The sequence below is a fragment of the Panthera pardus genome, unplaced genomic scaffold (genome assembly GCF_024362965.1).
Source record: "Panthera pardus isolate Hobbes unplaced genomic scaffold, ASM2436296v1 HiC_scaffold_16, whole genome shotgun sequence".
NCBI lineage: Eukaryota > Metazoa > Chordata > Mammalia > Carnivora > Felidae > Panthera > Panthera pardus.
The window spans coordinates 92,816,017-92,836,724 of NW_026526721.1; the positions used below are offsets into that span (position 1 = coordinate 92,816,017).

The 20,708-nt window shown below is 40.4% G+C and overlaps 1 protein-coding gene across 1 annotated transcript; it reads left to right on the forward strand.

Moving 5' to 3' along the window:
- Window positions 1-289: 289 nt before the first annotated feature.
- Window positions 290-18,608, forward strand: TNFSF10 (TNF superfamily member 10). The gene is made up of 5 exons (XM_019463186.2): window positions 290-508; window positions 6,068-6,205; window positions 8,802-8,841; window positions 14,717-14,821; window positions 16,458-18,608. Exons 1-5 carry the CDS (start codon window positions 305-307, stop codon window positions 16,889-16,891), a joined length of 921 nt encoding a protein of 306 aa, XP_019318731.2. The 5' UTR covers window positions 290-304; the 3' UTR covers window positions 16,892-18,608.
- Window positions 18,609-20,708: the final 2,100 nt, after the last annotated feature.

Consider the following 20,708-nt stretch of genomic DNA (forward strand, 5'->3'; position numbering starts at 1 on the left):
AATCTGAAGCAGGCTCCAGGCTCTGAGCTGTCAGCACAGAGCCGGACACAGGACTCGAACTCCTGAATCGTGAGATCATGACCTGAGCTGAAGTGGGACACTTAACCTACTGAGTCACCCACGTGCCCTGAACAATTTTTTCCTGTGTGTTTACTTCCTTGGTCCCTGACATTCCTATAAAATGGAAAGAACTTCCCAGAATTTTACTAGTGTTTCTCTGGCTCCTCTGGCTTCCAGCATGTTGTTTCAGTTTCACTTTGATTATTTCTTTAATAAACGAAACCTAAGAAGGGCTCCACCCCCGATGGTTGGTTCGACAACAACAACCTGCTGTCTGGCTGCCTTTGCAGCAGTGACTGTCGGAGAGGACAGGACCGTGGTCGAGATGCAGGCCCCGGCGGGCCCCAGTCCCGGGCAGACCTGTGTGCTGATCCTGATCTTCACTGTGCTCCTGCAGTCCCTCTGCGTGGCTGTGACTTACATGTACTTCACCAGTGAACTGAGGCAGGTCAGTACAATGCACACAGTTCCTGACCGAGGCTCTCGGCAAACCTGGTTAACTGCCTCTGTTTCCTCCTCTGTGAAGACTTTACAGTAGGAAAAACTGTTCCCTCTCTCTGCCTGTGGACCCTAACTGCTAACGCATGTAATTGCTGAGGACCTTGTCAAAGTGTAAGTTGAAAGGATTGTGTGAACCAAATGCAACTACAGAACTGGCTGTACCAGCTACTAGCAGATGCAGGAACAAAACTCCGGAGGTGGTTTTTTTTTTTTTCTCTTCAACACTATGTATAGTTTACAATACTAGCAATCGAACTAAAATCAGACCTGAGTCTTGGAATGTTATCAGGTTTCTCTTTTTCCTCCAAGACATGGGGTGGAGGGTAAGTCAGATCTTAGAAACATGTTTTGGTTTTAGATCTGTGGCATTTCTGTGTTGACAGTAGAGAGGATATTAAGGACTGGCACGCGTCTATTCCTCGGCCGTGGACATGCCACACATAAAGCCTGTAATAAAGAGGTTACCATATGGACTCAGCATTTTACTGTTCATGATAAAATAATTGAAAATAAAACAATTATTCTATGCCTGTGGGTGGTCAATTAGGAATCCAGGTACATTTGACAGAGAAAAAAACCTTAGTGGCTTTTTAGTTCATGTACTTCTCAACTGTATAAACCGTTTGGAACTATGAATGCAGAATTGCTGACAATAAACCAAGTCAGCTTGTGGCTTCTTATGTATTTTTTGACTAATTATGTATTATATAGTAGAGAACTGTGAGCTGGAAGGAACTTTGAACACCCCCTATTTCATAGATGAGGAGACTAGAGACCCCCAGGCAAAATGACTTATCCAGGCTCAGACGGAGCTTTGGAAGCAGAGTTGAAATCAGGTCTTCAGGCAGCTAAGTAACATTCCACAGGTGTTAATATATTTGTCTACAGGGTTAATATATTTGCACCCTGTGATGCACACTAATAAGGCAATCTTAACATCTGCCAGCTGGCTAGGAAATGCAAGTAGAAGGGTCTCAGAAAAATATAAATTATCCAAATGCCATAGAGTGAGTATCTGTTAAGGAAATGTAGTTTGTATACCCTGTGGAGTATAAATTTGGTTATCTCAGATAGTTGCAAATTTTTCCTTTGACTTTGGATGAAGTAGACTCTTGTTTGACTCGCAAGTAATTATATAAGTGATGGTTACCATTAGATGACCAGTAAAGTCAGCTTTGCTGTATTCAGAAGAGGCTGTATGTCTGCAACTAAAACATCAATGTAACTATAAGCATGCCTCTAGTTCTAAGTCTGCATGAGAGTCTGGAATACTGCTGTGTTTACAAGTTTGGATCTAGAATGTCCTAACCTTTGTTGACTTTGCAGCATAAGCAGAATGAGTCTGTATCTTTATTACGAAAGAAAATCATTGCCTCAATTTGCTGACATTACAAGTTGGCCTAATTTTAAGACTATATTAACTGGTTCTTGACTGAGCAGACTCATGCAATTGTCTGTGTTTATGGTCAAGTAATTTTTTGAATTCTATAAAAATGGAAATTTCAAATCTTAACATGTCCCCGTGTGCATATGTTTTTCTTGATTGTGTAGTTACATATATATACACATATGTTTATAGACACGCAGAAGAATTCATTGAGAGTGCCAGAAAGGAAAGAGAATTAACAGATATTGAGCAAATACTGTGTTCCAGGAACTTTGCAAAATATTGCTCTATTTGATCCTTATAAAAATCCTGTAGGGGTGCCTGAGTGGCTCAGTTGGTTGAGCATCCAGCTCTTGATTCTGGCTCAGGTTATGATCCCAGGGTCATGAGATTGAGCCCTGCATTGGGCTCTGCATGGAGCCTGCTTGGGATTCTCCCTCCCTCTCTCTCTCTCTCTCCCTCTCTCCCCCCCTCTGCCCCTCCCCCACTCTCTGTCTTTAAAAAAAAGTCTTATAAATATAATTACCCCATTTTACACATAAGTAAACTAAGACTCTTGGAGTTAAGCGATTTGTCCAAGATTATAAAGCTGGTTAAAGGGAAAGTCCAATTTTGAACCCTGGCATTAGGTAAGTGCTCAATAAACTGTGGCCATTGTATTGAGAAGTTTCTTGAAGTTTCCACCTCTTCACCAGGAATGCTTGCAAGGAAAAATGAATCTGAGTCTTTTTGGTTGTGTAAAGTTTGGAAAAGCATACTTAACATAAGTACTAATTTTCTAAAATAAATCACAGATTCTACTTTGCTAATGAAACTTTCTAGAAAAGACACTGAGCGGACTTTAGGGAGTGTGGCCTAAGGAGAGCTGAGTAACGTCTAACTGGACGTTCCCAAATAAGCCTATAGACTAGCAAGCATGATCAATAAATATGGGCTTAGTCTCTAAAGTTTGTCTCTCTGAGAACGTTTTGTGACAAGGGGGCTGCCTATCACTGTGGTATCATAGATGGGTAAGACAAAGGAGAAGGGGACCATTATCTACCAATCTCCATAAGTGGTTCTTTATGGTATTTGTGGGTTGCAGAAAATAGTTGTTAGACACTAATGTCAGGGCAGCAGAGAGGGTCGGTGCTGCCACCTTAAAGTCCCTGAGTCAACTGGCAAAGGAGTCCACCCTGTAGCCCAAAAGCCCTGCGAAGGACTGGCTGGCCGTGGCCTAGACAACCACCATGTTTGTGATGACACCAAGACAGTGGAAATCCACTTGTCAAAACCAAGGGCTTTTGGAGCAGAAGAGCAGGAAGTCTGTGTGAAAGCTGTGTCCCTGAGAAGCATACAAATGAAAATAGCACACACATCCCCCTGCCCCAACACCCACATGTGGTTAGGGAGAGAATAGCTCTGGTCTGAGGTGCGAGGCAGGAAATTCATGCTTTGAAGTGGAAAGGATGTGCAAAAGAAGGGGAAAGAGAGACACATCATATTAATCCTCATGAATCATTCTTGAAACAACCACAGCAACCCCTCACTCATGCATCTAGTCACCAGCATTGGCCAAAGTCTGTAGAAGAAACCACCAAATATGATAATACAAGAAAATGTGGGGATAGGGAGGGTGGTTGGGGCTTTCTCTCTGGGTTTCTAGAAGAGAAATACCAAAATGCTGGTCATTGTGACTTCTAAATGGTGGGATTATGGGTGTCTTTTTTCCTGTATTTTTGGTGTATATGGGTGTCTTGTTTTTCTGTATTTTATAAATTTTCTACAGTGAATGACATAAAAGCATCTATGCTATCTATATATGATTTTCATGTAGATTTAAAGAACATGACATTTTTATGTAGTCTTAAGAGAAAACAATCACGCACAAAACTGCCCACAGACAGCCCTGTAAACAAGAGAGATCATCCAGAGCTTAATTAGGAAGTAGGATGAGGGTGATTTTAGTGTGTTTTTTGTTTATTTTTCATTTAGTAAAATGTCCTTTACTTTCCTATATTTTCCAGGTTGCCTGTGTACCAACAATGTTTCTAGGCTTCATTAAGTTTGGGGGGAACAATGGAGTCACATTAGCTTGTCACGCTCCCTCCCATGTACACCTAGGATCTTACTCAGCTTTCAGGGTTCTCCCTCCCACCTGCTAGAGATGTTTCTGGAAAACCCCCAGTGGGCAGCCAGAGACTATAGGTGGCAGTTGGTTCTGGCCTGGGCTAGTCCCTGCTTCCACCCAGTTTGGTTCACAGTCAGCTGCCAGCTACCATGGCTGCCCAGTCTCAGTCAGTGCTCAGCTCTGCCCTTTCTTGCCCCTGGCCCTATCCTCCATGTTCTTCATCTTTTCCTGCTGAGACAGCTTCTAACTGCTGTGAAGTAAGAAAATAAATCACTCCCTCCTTTCTGTGTCATGCACAACTTTTCATCTCAACATGTTACAGAAGTTTGTGAGCCTGTTTATTCAGTTTTATCATACCAATGTCTGGCCAGAGAACACCCATACCGGCTGCACTGGGACAGTGTCCAATGAAGCTAACTTGCTCTTCCTGGAATCACCCTCAGGCCTTGTACTACATCCAGCTTTTCCTCTCCAATCCTACGCCCCAATTTGCTAGATATGTTCTCATATTTCTAAACTATACGTAATTGAGTGCTTTTCTGGGAAATGCTTTTCAGCTCCCACATATGTTGGAGATGCAAACAGAACTCTACAGGAGAAGGCCATGGGGCGGGTAGGGACAAAGTGATGTTGACTGACTCCACTGCTAGTTGTGTCTCTACTCAGGTGGCCCCAGCTGTTACCCCTACTACATTTACTAGGCTGAATGTTTTACTGTTGTAATTTAAAACAGGAAGAAAGAAAACAAACATTTAAAAGTAAATGAATGTTCTATGCCAGAGTGTGTGGAAGGAATTAATCAGCTTAGGTTTGTACTTTTGCACTTGAAGGACCTGGATCAAATGTCCAAGGAGTGCATGACTGAGTACAGAACCAGCTGACTCTGGCTGGGACCTCCCATAAACAAGTTATTTTGATCTGGAATGAGATTGTCTTTTTATGAGAAGGAGCATCATTGTTTGGTCTTTCCTTCAACCTTGGGAGTCCCCTAAGTTCAAACAACAGATAAAAATGGCCATTTTCCCATTTATTTCCCTAGAGAAAGACAATTCAGATCTGTACAGAGAAATAACATATCCTCAATCCCACTTGTTAAAAACGAAAACAGGAAAGAAAAAAAAAACCAAAAAACAATGTCTGGCCTTGCATGGACTTCCCATTTTTCTTTGTAAAATTAACCAGTTATCACCCTGCAATGTGCTGAGTGGTTTGGGATATATGCGTGCATGCATTTGTTCCATGTGTGCATGCACACGTGTGTGTGTGTGTGTGTGTGTGTGTGTGTGTGTGTGTGTGTGTTTAATATCAAGCTAGGACTTTATTGAAAATTACCTGGCCATTATAACTGTTTGCTCTCAGAAGGAGGGGGCAAACCTTCAAATGGTGTTTCAGGTCTCTGCAGGTAAATCCCTAGCTAGTGTGGACATTTAATGAGACAACATTAAGATTTTCAGTGGCAATATGGTCCAGATTTGGCCATCCAGAGGACTGGAAATCACAATAACTAGAAGTTACACAATATCGTCTGCATCCCAGAGGATTTGTTTAATTTTTTATTTAGGATGCTGGAATTTAAATGGACTCTATTGCCTACTTTGTACCTAGATAGCTTCCCAGCTTTAGAATGGGACGCCCCCCCCATCTCAGAGGTGGAAAGGACCTCAAAGATCACCACAATGAACCAGCTCAAAACTCAAATGAAAAAGTGACACAGAAGAGAAAAAGCAATTTGTTGAGGGACACACAGCTGTTTAACGGCAGGATCAGTGAAGGGCATTGTGACCCAGGATGTCTGGCCCACACCTGTATCCTTCCCACCACGTCTGACTGCTTATTTTTATTCACAAGACAAAGGACAGCATGCTTACTGTTTATTTCAACCCACAAGCTTATCCAAGGTACCAAGACTTCTCTGAATCTGTCATCAGTTCCTGTTGTCTTAACTTGTAAATTAACAAAAATAAAAAGCATTTCTCTGTAATAATGTATTATATTCCATCTTAATCCAGATGCAGGACAAATACTCCCAAAGTGGCATTGCTTGTTTCTTAAAGGAAGACGATATCTCTTGGGACCCCAATGATGAAGAGAGTATGAACACCCCGTGCTGGCAAGTGAAATGGCAGCTCCGTCAGTTTGTTAGAAAGGTAGGTGGACCACCGGGTCACTCCGCCAGCAGACGTGGAGGGTCGCAAGAGAAAGAACACCTAGGATCATCAAGCGTAGATGCCTCATTTTGCAAAGGAGACAACAGAGGCCCAGAGTGTTTTAGTGATCTCCCCCAAATTCCTAAAACTAGAAGAAAGTGGAACAGCACCAAACAGAGGGGCCTGGCTGACTCCCAGGCTAGAGCTCATTCCTCTCCTCCAGAGAGCCTCCCCAACTAGTCTGCCCTTTTTATCTCACATTGTAGAAAATTGAGGCACAGACTGGGCAATGTGTTCAAGATCACACAATGATAAAAGATGTGTGTGGTTTTGTTGTCCAGAAGACAAAAGATGCCAAATAATGGTGTTTTATAATCTTTGCACCTTGTTGATGTCTGCAATTAAATATATCTTTATTTGTGTATGCACATAGAGATGAAAAAAGAGGAAAGAAGAGGGAACGAAGAGACGCTTTGAGAAATTGAAGGTGATGACATCTCAATATATAGTCAATAAGTGACAAATTACAAAATATGATCTGTTTATGGATGCAGGATCTCTAGCAGAAACACTATGTTAGCTAGTAGTTTATTTCACTAAATTATATCATTTTGCTTTCATAGTTTTGCCTTCTGCCTCCCAGAAAGGTCAGAACAGAACATGGATATAAAAATACTCTGTAAACTAGGATACACCGTTATTGTTTTAAAAATACTGGGGACATTCCCAGGGCGGGAAGAAGATGTGTTTTAAAGATATGATTGAAAGTCCATTGTTTGGTGCCCTGTCTTTCCACTGAAACAGTGTTATGTCAGTGGTTAGAGCTCTGATTTATAACCCCAAACAGTCCTCATAGTAGAGCCCAGATGTCATCTATGATGCCATTTCTATGAGAAATGAAATCTCACTTCGGCTGGAGGCCGGAAAAGGGTGCCCACCAGCTCACAGCACAAGCTATAGTGATGCAGCTGTGACTCTGTGGCCCCAAGTGGCGAGGACGAGGAAAGGCCCAGGGGTGGGAAACATCCTGAGAAGACCGAGGAATGAATGGGACTCTGCAGTCCCTGGTGTTCATGGGGGCAAACCCACAGGTGGCAGGGGAGAGAAACTCAGAACTAGGGCAGAAATCTGGAGACTGAAAAGGGGTGGGGATAGATTGCACATACCTCTTTCTTGCTGTTCTCTCTCTCCCCCCCCATCCTCATATGCTGCCACTAACTAGAACAGTCAGAAGCTGGGAGAGGATGCAGACAAAAAGGGGGAAAAGAGTTCCCTTTTTTTTTTTCCAGGCACCATTAATGGAACAGACTATTTCCAGTAAACATCCTATGCCCATTACGTAGGATATCTCATTTAATCCCCATAACAGCTCTGTGAGGAAGGAAGCATTATTATCTTCCTCTTTTTTATTTTTTAAATACATGAAGAAATTAAAGTTTACATCAGTTAAGCAACGAGCAAAGTTTTCCAGAGCTAATGATTGACAGATCTGAATCTGGACCATCTGACCAGACAGTCATTATTCTTTTAATCTGTTTCCCAAGCTGTAGGAATTACCCTTCTCTCTTTCCTGCTGCTCCTCCTTCTTCCTTCCTCCCTTCTGTCCCAGAATGAGAGAGACACAGAGACTATGCCGAGGCACAGCTCCTTTCCCTTCCATATCCCAGTGCCCATTGTGCTATTGGCAGACCCTCCATTACCAGGTCAGGGCTTGAGGCCAAGGGGAAGGCAGAGAGCTTCTGCTCTGGGGTGGGAGTACAGAGGAGGGGAGTTTCTGGCAGTTTCAAAATTAACAACAGTGGCAGGAAAGGAAGGCAGTGATGGATAAAGGCCCAAGTAGCAGAGCTGGGTAGAGGGGAGTTTAGAAGCTGTGGATGAGCAGTCCGCATTAGCCCGTCTGATAGAAAGGCTGAGGTTTCTCTCTTTCTTACTGGTTTTCCCCACTGGTTAGTACAAAGAAAGTGATGTTAGTTGTTTAGTAAAGACATTATTTTTTATGTTGATGTGAAGAATGCCCTAGCCACATGTCAGAAATGAGAGAATGACAGTGTTGCAGGTCCCAGCTTGATGGGCTCTGTGTCTGTGGGCATCCCAAGAGAGAGGAAGTGTGCCTTATATCTTGAGACTTGGGTCTGCCCAATGCAAAGCTCCTGAACGCTATTACGTAGTGCACATATACACACATTTGTGTGCAGACACACACCCCACACAGAGAGAGTGAAGTGGCATGGTTGCCACATCCATTAGCTACAAGGGGGTTTGAGGGAACATTAGCCTGTCCTAACTTGGCAGGGGGCACCTTCCTCCTGTGTTGCTTCAGGTGTGGCCTTTTGAAGACTTCATCCAGAAACAGAACTTTCCCAGACATAGGACCATCCTCGGTCACCATGCAGGAACAGCTGCCTCTGCCTCAGTATTCACCCTATCTCCCACCCTACCCCACACAAACTCTGTGCTTGAACAACTAAAGCTTCTGGGGTTGATGTCTTATGTAGAAATTTCATCTCAGACACCCGCAAGAAGAGCCATAGGCATTCTGTAGTCAGTTTAATTATTTTTAGGGAAATTAACAAGCTTTATTCAATACTGTTTGCAGATTTTGAGAACCTATGAGGAAACCATTCCTACAGTTCCAGGTAGTATTTTTTTTGTTATTTTAATTTTCTACTGTCAACTTCATGACAGGGTGACTAGTTCTCCAGCTCTTCTTCTCTGCTCGCATCCACATATCCCCCCTCCAACTCCTACTCGGTGTCTCAAAACACTTGATTCTATTTTCCTATTTGCACTGGCAGAACACTTAGGGCCAAATCTGTGGCCCACCTGTGGTCAAAACTTTATTTCTCCCAATGTGGATTTTCCTTTCATCTCAATTTCTTCCATTATTTATCTTTTACTTGCCAGTGTTTCATAAATGAGCCATCTAAATCCTTTCTGGTACATGGCTGGAAGTAAGATAAGTAAAGGCCCCCAAGTAACTCATCTTTTCTCTGCTTCTGACCACCACTAAGCTCTATGCCCTTCTTTATGCAAGAGCCCCTCACTTCGTCATTTTTCCCAGCAATCCTTCACCCACCGACCCACCCACCACAATTCTCTCATGGTCCCTCACCCATGGTCACCTTCTTCATGGTCAGCACCCTGCTCTTAACCCATAAGGGCTCCCCTCAAAGGGCTATTCCCCAGACTGGGTTCTTCCCTTCCTGGCTTTTCATACAACTGACTCCTTCTCATTCTCAAACTATTGCCTAAATGTCACTTCTTCAGAGAGAATGTCCCTGGCTACCTTATTTAGGTAAGATAACAAGCACCTCCTTTCATCTCCTTCCATTTTTATATATTTTTTATCTGTGTGCTGATTCCCCACTACTTTAAAGATACATAAAGATAGAACACATGTCTATTTCTCTCATTTCTCTATACCTAGCACCTAACTCTATGCTCCAAACCTAGTAGAATCTTTTATTCCCCTGGCCCTTAGGTGGACCACCTTTTGTACACGCATGTATGTATTTTGATTGAGATGAAATTCACATAATATACAAGTAATCTTTTTTTGGGGGGGATAAAAGGTGTCATTCTCATTTTATATTTTAATTGAAGTATAGTTGGCATACAATAATATATTCATTTTAGATGTACACCATAGTGATTTGACATGTATATACATTACAAAATGCACACTACAATAAGTATAGTTACCATCTGTCACCATACAGAATTATTACAATATTATTCACTATCTTCCCTATGCTGCATTTTATATTACCGTGACTTATTTATTTTACAACTGGAAATTTGTACCTTTTAATCACCTTTACCTGTTTCGTCCATCTCCTCACCCCACTCCCATCTGGCAACCACCAGTTTGTTCTCTGTACCTATGAGTATTTTTGTCTTGTTTTGTTTGTTTGATTTTAGATTCCACATATAAGTGAAATCTTATGTTATTTGTCTTTATCTGTCTAACTTATTTCACTTAGCATAATACCCTCTGCATCCATCCATGTTGTCTTAAATGGCTAGATTTTATTCTCTTTTATGCCTGAATAATGTTCCAGTGTGTGTGTGTGTGTGTGTGTGTGTGTGTGTGTGTGTGTGTACCACAGCCTCTTTATCCATTCATCTGTTGATAGACACTTAACGTTGCTTCCATATCTTGGCTATTATAAACAATGTTACAATGAATATAATGGTGGATATATCTTTTCGAGACAGTGATTTCACTTTCATTTTCTTGGGATAAGTATCTAGAAGTGGAATTGCTGGATCATATGGTTTTTCTATTTTTAACTTTTTGAGAACTCTCCATACGGTTTTCCACAGTGACTGCACCAATTTATATTCCCACCAACAATGTAGTAGGGTTCCCTTTTCTCCACATCCTTACCAACCCTTGTTGTTTCTTGTCCTTTTGTTATTACCACGTCTGAGGTGGTATCTCATCGTGGTTTTGGTTTTTATTTTCCTGATGATGAGCAATGCTGAGCATCTTTTCATGAAGGAGTGGCCTTATGTAGAAGGTATTCTGTGGCGACCAGAAATATAATCCTCTCTGGTCACCAGAATCAGGCACTTCAAGAGTGATCCTTGTGTGGACTGTGTGTATCCTCCTGTAGTGACTAGGCCACAACTGCTGGTGGGTGTGGCTGGCCCTAGCTCTGGCTACCTGCCCTGGGTCAGAAGCCACTTTGGAAGGATGCCGGTCTCAGCTGAGGTCACCCCTGGCATGTGGCAGGGAAGGAGCAGCTTCATGGGGATAATTGATCTCAGCCCAGCTGCTTTAGGGGATGGGAAGATTGAGGGGGACAGGTCCACAGGGTAATGCCAGGATGAGGTGAGTGGTGCTAGCTGGCTCCCCTGGAGTTGAGCCCCACTCATTTTCAAAGCTGGACATGGTGAGAGCTTGTCTTCCCAGTGCAGGCCCCTGGTCAGTGTCCCAGGTGGAGCTTGAATCCCTTGCTCCCCGGGGGAATTTCACGCCTATTATATCCCCCCAACTTGTAGATCGCCTCACCTGGGGTGTGGGTCCTGACCGGACTTGTCTCTGCCCCTTTCAACTCTTCTCCATGTGGCTCTTTCTTTATATCTTTAGCTGTGGAAGAGCTGTTCTGCTAGTCTTCAGGTCCTTCTCAGAGAGCATTGCTCTATATGTGGTTGTAGCCTTGGTGTGTCCATGGGAGGATGTGAGTTCAGGACCCTCCTACCCCACTACCTTCAAAAATTTTACAATTCACCATTTTGCAGTGCACAGTGTAGTGGCAAATGGTGCATTCACAATACTGTGCCACCACCATCTCTCTCCACATAGAATGTTCTTCATACAGGGGTACCTGGGTGGCTCAGTGGTTGAGTGTCTGACTCCTGATTTCTGCTCAGGTCATGATCTCATGGTCGTGAGATTGAGCCCTGAGCAAGTCTCTGTGGTGGGTGTGGAGCCTGCTTAAGATTCTCCCTTTCCCTCTGCCCCTCCTCTGTTCATGCACACATTCTCTCTCTCTCTCTCTCTCTCTCTCTCTCTCTCTCTCTCTCTCCCTCCCTCCCTCCCTCCCTCCCTCTCTCTCTCTCCCTCCCTCTCTCTCTCTCTCTCTCTCTCTCAAAAAAGAGGGTTCTTAATACATATTTTTAAAGTTAATACATAAGTAAATGAAACTATTAAATCAGTTTGCTACTTCTGCATTTGGCTCACCATAGTCCCATTTTCCCATGTTAATGGCCATAGAGGCCTGAATACATATACCAGAGACTTAGGGCATACCAGCCTGGCAGAGAAGAAAATGTTCTTCAATATAAGTGTTGTAATGATGTCTTTCTACTTTTCAACTATTCTTTTTCCTTTTTTTCTTTTTAATGTTTATTTATCTTGAGAGAGAGACAGAGAGAGGGGGAGAGAGGGGGAGAGAGAGAGAGAAGGGTCAGAGAAAGAGGGAGAGATAATCCCAAGCAGGGTCCTCACTGTCAATGCAGAGCCCAATGGAGGGCTTGATCCCATGAATTGGGAGATCATGACCTGCACCAAAATCAAGAGTTGGACACGACCAACTGAGCCACCCAAGTGCCCGGTCACCTATCTTTTTTCAATATGATAAGCTTCCTCATTACTTAACAACTCCCATTTTTCTTTATTAAATAGCTTTTATTAAACAAGATAAGACCTGATCCCAGGGTCTAAGCATTCTTTCCCCAAAAGCAAAAGTGGTAGTCAGAACATTGAATACTCTTCCTCTTCTGATGAGGCACAACAGATCTACGATCTATAGTAGATGTATGTATAACACTTTCAGTGTTGTAAGAAAAATACTCTTTTTCACTCATCCCAATGAAATGTAGAAATCATATACTAATCAGCATACCTAGATGTATTGATGACATCCAAATAGACACATTGACAGGTTTCTTTTCTAGGAAGTGTTTGCTATAGCCTCTAAAGAGGAAATATCCTCTTTAGAATTTGCTTTTCTATCTAGGCTTTCCCATATCCTTGCAATGACCTCAAATGCAAGATATTTATAATTGGATTCAGTTATTGAATATTTTAAAACAAAGTGTTAAGGTCTAAGGGCAGGCAAGGCATTATGAATTATTTAACAGTGGGAGTTCAAGGTGAATGGACACATCAACCTTGAAAGCTGAGCATTCTGAGAGCATTATGTAATTGACCATGCATCCTCATGATATATTTTGTATTCAGTACTGTACAAATGCCTTCCCATCCTGAATAAGCAACAACTCATACCAGATAGATGGAAGAGATTCCCGTTTCCTATTTATTATTTCCCTTTTTTACCACCTCTTCTCAGTTCCCCCACCTACTAGCCTAGATTAAGGCCTCCTGTTCTCAGTCCTGATCACTTACTTGCCAGTCTCCAGCCCTCTCACCTTCTAATCATCACAGCTTTCTTTGAGACAGGATAGCCTAAAGCACAACACATAGTCCCTTCACTTCCCTGCCCCAAATCATTCAAAATCCACATCCTGTAAAATCCAAATCTCTTAGTTTAACATTCAAATCCTCTATAGTTTGGCTCCTCATTCAAGCCTAAAACTGAACTCCTCCCTTGTCTGTGTCCCAGGAATGCTTTGTGAGTCCTGCCTCTGGCCTCTGGCCTAGATCTCAGAGAATGCCCTTCTTCTAGCCCTCCTTCCCAAGCCTGCCCATCCTCATCCTATTCAGATCAAATTGCCATTTGCACCTCAAATGTTTGTTTGCATTCATTTATTTATATTCTGTCTCCTTGTTCCTAAAAGAGTGCCTGGCGTAGATGTGATGGGCACTTTGGTTTATTGGAGTAAGCGTTAGCACAAACCCTCCCCTGACCTCAATTCTCCAATAAGTAGGAATCTCTCCCTCTTGTGAACACCCATCACCCTTTATTTATATTTCTCACAGGTAAATTTTCACTTTCTAATTTATATTTTTCCTAAAAGACTGTAAGTCCTTTGAGGGCTCAGTCAGTGTAATCCATGGCTAATCTTTGCAACCCATATACAGCATAGTGCAGTGCCTTAGTTCTGGCAATATTTGCTTGATGAAAGAATATAATTTATCTTAACAACCAGTAGAAGCACACTTGGGACGTTTAAGCTGATTTTTTAAGAAGAGGTAGTTTGTTGGGGTACCTGGGTGGCTCAGTCAGTTGAGTGTCCCACTCTTGATTTTGGCTCAGGTCATTATCCTAGAGTTGTGGGATGGAGTCCCACAATGGGCTCCATGCTGAACATGATCCTGCTTGGGATTCTCTCGCTCCTTCTCTCTCTGCCTCTCCTCCACTCATGTTTTATCTCTCTCTCTTTCTCTCAAAATAAATAAAAATTTAAAAATTAAAGGGTAATATGTTGAATTTGTATATTTAAAGTCTGTTCCAAAGTACTTTGGAATGTGATCAATAGGTGTTATTTGTTTATTATGATCTAGTGAGCCAGTGATTTTTATGTTTACATATTGATTATCATGACCAGTATGCCAATTCATATTTCTCTTGGGGGGGGTGGTGAAGGGATGACTGTTGGATACCAGTTCGTAGCATCTTTGGACCATCGTTACACTGCTACTCCTTTAGAATCAGAATCACTCTGATTGTCTCTATATATAACTCAAAGTGGAAATTTGCCAAGACTTGGTTATTTGTGCATTTTAAATGACTCAAGCAGAGTTATTACATGTTCATGGTTATTTACTTGTTTGGTTTTTGTTTGTCTGTTTGTTTGTTTTGGAAAAGGGCCATAATCTTCATTTTGTTGTATTCTGGTTGGACCTTATCTCTGATATGTCGATAAATTATAATCCAAGTTGCTGCTTATTCTTCTCATCTAAAATACTTTCCAAATTAAACATAAGCTGGAATAGATGGATCATCATATTAATATATGGGCTGCTTTTATGAGCGACCATACAATCAATTTTGGAAGCACAGTGTGCTTATGATGTCTGATCAACAACAGTTCTGAATAGCAATGTATTTGAAAAGTAGTTTGACAAGTGCTGAAGATTCTTTGTCATTTTTCTTTTAGAAAAGCAGCTAAATATTCCTTACCTAGTAAGAGAAAGAGGTCCTCAGAGAGTAGCAGCTCACATAACTGGAACCAGTCGGAGAAGAAGCACATTCCCAGTTCCAAGTAAGAGAAACAACAAATATATCATGGTTTCAAGGAAGGCAATGAAAAAATTCGTTCCAAATAATTTGTTCTTTCAACTTTCTACATGAAATGTCTATATGACTATCTACAAAATGCTCAGTGGTAACTGGGGCTCAGATCGGCTTTCTCAGAAGGAAGATTACAAGAGAAAATAGCTCAGTAACTACTCTGGCATAAATGCTCTCAGGAGAATCCTCTGGTGGGAGAACTCTGTCTTAGAGTTTCCCATGCCCCTATATGTGCTTTTCTTCTTCTTCTTCAAAGTAATTTCTCTTTCTCCCTCCATCAAATATTCCTCCTCCTTAGGAGTTCCGAGTCAGTCATATACTTTCACCAGAAGTGACTAGTTATTCCTTGTGGCATTTGTACTTGGTCGAACTATGGGAAATTGCCAATATTTGACCATTTCTCACTTAGAGAAATGTCAGTTTCATATAGCTTAGCCAATATGGTAAGCGTACTTCTTAACTAAAGAACAGGTGTCCATACAGTGCTATAACAATGCAAGAGTTTTACAGTCTAAATATGCACATTGGAATGCCAGCCCCTCTTTACCTAGATGTGTTTTGAGCAAATTACCTAATCAAATAAAGCTTCAGTTTCCTCATATATGAAGTGGAGATAATCTTTAACTCATAAAATAGTGAAGATTAGCACAGGCAAAATTCCTGTGTATTGTAAGTACTTAATAAATAGTTGCTTTTATTATTACAAAAGGTTTTATCTCAAGTTAAAGAAATTTCAAGTATCAGTTAAAAGATGAAAAGATTTGGAATTTTTTTTCATTTTTTTTTTCCTGGGCAGTTGTCTTCTTGGTATTCCTGAACTCATGTTTTATGAATGAGAGACATGTTCTGCCTATGAGTGAGATCATTATTATAATGTTAGTGTTTACTATTTATCAAGAAATACAACAGTTGTTTTGCCCTGTTGAAAAACTAAACTTTACACCAATCGTGGAGATGAGCCCAAAGTTTAAAGGAATATCCTATTTTGGTAGGGCCCTTTTTCATTTAAAGTCTTTGGGAGTTAAAGATCCAAGGGTCTAAAGATCTTTAAATCTGGACCTCTTTGCCAAACCTTATGCCCTGTCTTATTGTGTACTAGAGATGCTTTCTGTCTGAATGGTGCCTTTGACTCTGGATTGCTGAGAAAGACCAAGAAGGAACCCAAAGTGATCCAAAGGAATAGCAATAAGTTCTGAGCTCCAGGCTTAAGGAAACATATATTTCTTTTGGTTTCATTACGTGTTGTTCATTTTAGTTCACCTGCCTAGGAAGGGAGGCAGGGGTTTGGGACAGAAGTTCTGCCCAGGCAGATTGCCATCTGAGTTAATCATCCCCTGTGCTACAGTTTAGAGCTGAGTTTGGCAGATATAGTGTTAAGTGGTGGATGAGGCACAGAAAAGAAAGGGACTCACAACAGGTCACAATGATACAGTAGCCTCCAGATTTCTATAAGAAATTCAGAATCTTGTTAAGATTGAAGGAGCAAGAAGGTTTATATTAGATTGAAATTCTTTACAATCCCAACCAAAAAAAAACTGGCTAGCCATGGCTACTGAGATATTTCTTGCCTTTGCTACAAACTTTCTTTCTCTCTAAACTTCCTCCAGGCTCCAAGAATGAAAAAGCTTTGGGTCAGAAAATAAACTCCTGGGAGTCATCAAGAAAAGGACATTCATTCTTGAATAATTTGCACTTGAGGAATGGTGAGCTGGTTATTCATCAGAGGGGGTTTTATTACATCTATTCCCAAACATACTTTAGATTTCAGGAACCTGAGGAAACAGAACAGAACAGAAAGAGAAACAAACAAATGGTACAATATATCTACAAATACACAAGTTATCCTGACCCGATACTGCTAATGAAAAGTGCTAGAAATAGTTGTTGGTCTAAGGATTCAGAATATGGACTCTATTCCATCTATCAAGGTGGGATATTTGAGCTGAAGGAAAATGACAGAATTTTTGTCTCTGTAAATAATGAGCAATTGATTGACATGGACCAAGAAGCCAGTTTTTTCGGGGCCTTTTTAATTGGCTAAATAATCTTCAAAGGAAAAACAGTATTTTCAATAAATATTGCTTGTCACAACAAAGCAAGGAAGCCTGAGCAAAGCTGCCTCAACCAAAAGACCAAAACAACACACGGTTTTCTAATATCTGTGAAAGTGACCAAGTCTAAGAAAGCAACCAAGAAGAAAGTGAAATTGCCAAAAGACCTTGGGCTCTTACTGATACCAGCTTGCTAGCAGGAATCTAGAAGATTCTGTTACCAAACACTTGTGTACCTATAAACATCTGTCTTTATTATCTATTCTTGTGAAGATTCCAGAAGATTAATGACCATCTCTTAAGTAGTATATCACCTTGGTTGCTTCCAAGTTGCCATTCCCAAAGTTGGAAGAGAAAGGGGAACCAGTAAAAGGTCATGATCTTGGGAGGCAATCTTCTGCCTATACATGCGATGTGCGAAGGCAATTTGTGTTGTGCATGACGTCAAAGGAGGTATCTCATACATCTGGATTTGGTGGAAATAATATCATGTTGTTAAAAAAACAAACTAAATTTATGATGCCCAAATAAGGAGCTATTTCTGAATGGCTTGTGCTTTTTCCTACCAAAAGTCAAACTGGGCAAAAGCACTAATATTTTTGATAAAGGACTCTATGATGAGTGAACTGCCAATCAGAAATCAGGGAATTTGGTCTCATGGGGGCAGGAGGAGAAATGGGAAAGTGGAAATGACAAACACAGGTAAATCAGCAGAAAAGAGCCAAAGAAAGATCTGATTCCCACTCCCGACCCTATTCTCCATTGCCAAATGTCTTATCTAGTATACATCTCCTTAAGGTTGTATCATTTTTTTGCCTTTGTCAGAACAGCAATTGCTTTTATCTTCCAAAATTGTGACACAAAATAGTTCATTGTGCCATTTAATCTAACCAGTTGGAGAAAAAAATTAGTTGGCGTATTTGTTTAATCTCTTCTAATTATTATCCTAAGCACAGCTTAATTTACACTTTCAGGTTGTGTGCTCAAATGTTCATTTAAATGTGTCTGATCAAATAGGGCTTTTTCAAAAAGGCTCACTTAAATTTAAATTTACAGCATGCTGCAGATACCTGGTACTTCTGGCCCTTTGTACTCTATTTTCCATAGCACTAGTCAAGTTCTTACATACTGACAAATTGACTTATTTGTTACTCTGTTTTTTAAAGCCTGCTTCCTATCTCTAGAATATAAGGCTGTGATAGCAGGGAACATTTAGTCCTGCTCATATCTGTAACCTCCGTACCTGGGACAGTACCTGAATATAGTAACCACACAAAATGTATTTGTGAATAAATGAATGAGTGAGTAAATGAATATCTAATCATATGGGGGAAAACATGAAAAATATCCCCTGCCTTAACCCTTACACTGAAAAAACTTCAAGGAATTTAAAAAGTAACCTCAAAGTGAGGTTTATTTTTTATTTTATTTTTAATTTTTTTTTAAGATTTAATTTTTAAGTCCTCTCTACACCCAGCAAAGGCCTCAAACTTACAACCCCAAGATAAGAGTCACAGGCTCCACCTACTGAGCCAGACAGGCGCCTCAAAGAAGAACTTTTAAGCAAAGATTTAAAACTCAAAGTAAAAAACTGCAATGATTGTGAATATAAAATTCAGAAATGAAAGAGAATATCAATTTTTACTCTATTTTTATACTAAATTTTAAAAATGCTACTTTTTCAATAAAAATGACATGTTAAAAATGTGTGGTTTTTGTTGATCTAGTACTTGCATTTGTTTTATAGTACCAAGATTACTAAAAATGGGGAAAAGGACATTTTTGGGGGAGGGGGTAGGACTTCTAATTTCTTTTTCATGGTATATTTTATCTGACGTATCTTACAGAAGAAATGAATTAATTGCTCACTTTGGTATTTAATATGATAAAATGTATCAGTCCTTTCCTTTACAGTTAATGCTTTTGTTATGGATTGAATTGGGTCTCCCAAAAAAGGTATGTTGAAGTCCTATTCCCCAATACCTCAGAATGTGACCTTATTTGGAAATAAGGTTGTTGTAGATACAAGAAGTTAAGATGAGGCCATAGTGGAATAGTGTGCATCTTTAATACAATAAGACTGGTATGCTTATTCAAGGGAAGAAATTTAGAAATAGACACACAGAGAGAACTCCATGTGACGACAGAGGCAGAGATTGGAATAACTGCAAGATAAGGAGCACCATGGATTGATGGCCATTGCCAGGAGTTAGGGAGAGACAAGGCAAGATTCTACTCACAGTCTCAGAGGAAGGATCTGAGACCAGAGTCTCAGAAATTTCCTGACACCTTGATTTTGAACTCCTGGACTCCAGAGCTGTGACAGAATAAATTTCTGTTGTTGAAAGCCACTCAGTTTGTGGCACTTTGGTCCAGCAGCCCTAGAAAGCTAATACAGATTTTCATTTTATGCCCAAGATATCTTTTCTACCACTACTATGCAGATAATGCTATTTTTTTCTAAAAGCTTTAAGGTCTGGCCTTTCATAGTTTGATAGCATCATTCAACTATAATCTAATTTATATGGGATGTGAGATAAGGATGAAATTTTATCTATTACCATAGTAGTAGCTGATTGTCCACTACTGTCCATTGGAGAGAGTCCATTTTCTTCCCTACTGATTTTAATTTTTCTTCTGTCATATATCAAGCACTCAAAGGTCTCTTTCTATGCTTACCTTTTTTTCCCCCCTTATTGATCTAGTTGTCCATCTTTACATCCATATCATTTGGGTTTTTTAAATTGTGGTAAAATATACATAAAATTTACCATTTGAACCGTTCTGAGTATACAATTCAGCAGCATCAAGTACATTCACATTGTGGTACAACCACCAATATTATACATCTCTAGAACATTTTCATCATCCCAAACTAAAACTTTGTACCCATTAGATAGTAACTCTTCATTATCCCTTCCCCCAGCCCCTGGTAATCACCATACTGCTTTCTTTCTCTATGAGTCTATTTTAGGTACTTCGTGTAAATAGAATTATACAATATTTGCCCTTCTGTGTCTACCTTATTTCACTTAGCATAATATATTCCGTTCATCTGTATTGAAGTACATGCCAGAATTTTATTCCTTTTCAAGCCTGAATAATATTCCATTGTGTGTATATACCATATTTTGTTTATTCATTCACCTGTCAATCATATCATCCAGCTTTAATGGTTACTATTTGCCTTACTACAAATCTAGATATCCAATATGTATGTTCACCTTCTTTAGTCCTCTGTTTCAAAATAACATGGTCCCCTCTCTCTCTCAAAATAAATAAATAAAGTTTTAAAAAGCAGGGATCCTAGCTAGCTCAGTTGGATAGGCATCAGGCTCTTGGTTTTGGCTCAGGTCAAGATCTCATGATTCATGGGTTCAAGCCCCACATTGGAATCCATGCTGACAGTGTTGAGATGGTTTGGGGTGTTATCTTGCCCTCTCTCTGCCCCTCCCCCATTCCTGCATGCACATGCTCTCTCTCTCTCTCTCTCTCTCTCTCTCTCTCTGAAAATAAATAAATAAACCTAAACACACACACACACACACACACACACACACACACACAAAATAACGTGGTCAATTCTTAGCTCTTACTTTCCCTATGAATTTAGAAACTGCCTGGAAGTCATATGACTATACACACACATACTTGCAAACATACACACAATCTTTTAGATTTTTTTTTGATAGTGTAGAGGAGGCAAAATTTCTCTTCTACCCTCTTAAGGTCTCCAGCTAGGCTTAGGAATTAAACTGACATAAAATAGATTAACAGGAAAAAAAAGAAACAAGTTTTCATTATTAT

Bases quoted from the DNA above. Each gene is read 5' to 3' on its own strand.
- TNFSF10 (XM_019463186.2), top strand. From the start codon at position 305: ATGGTTGGTTCGACAACAACAACCTGCTGTCTGGCTGCCTTTGCAGCA. The intron at 6,206-8,801 runs GTAGGTGGACCA...TACTGTTTGCAG, and splicing joins TCCGTCAGTTTGTTAGAAAG to ATTTTGAGAACCTATGAGGA. The intron at 14,822-16,457 runs GTAAGAGAAACA...AACTTCCTCCAG, and splicing joins AAGCACATTCCCAGTTCCAA to GCTCCAAGAATGAAAAAGCT.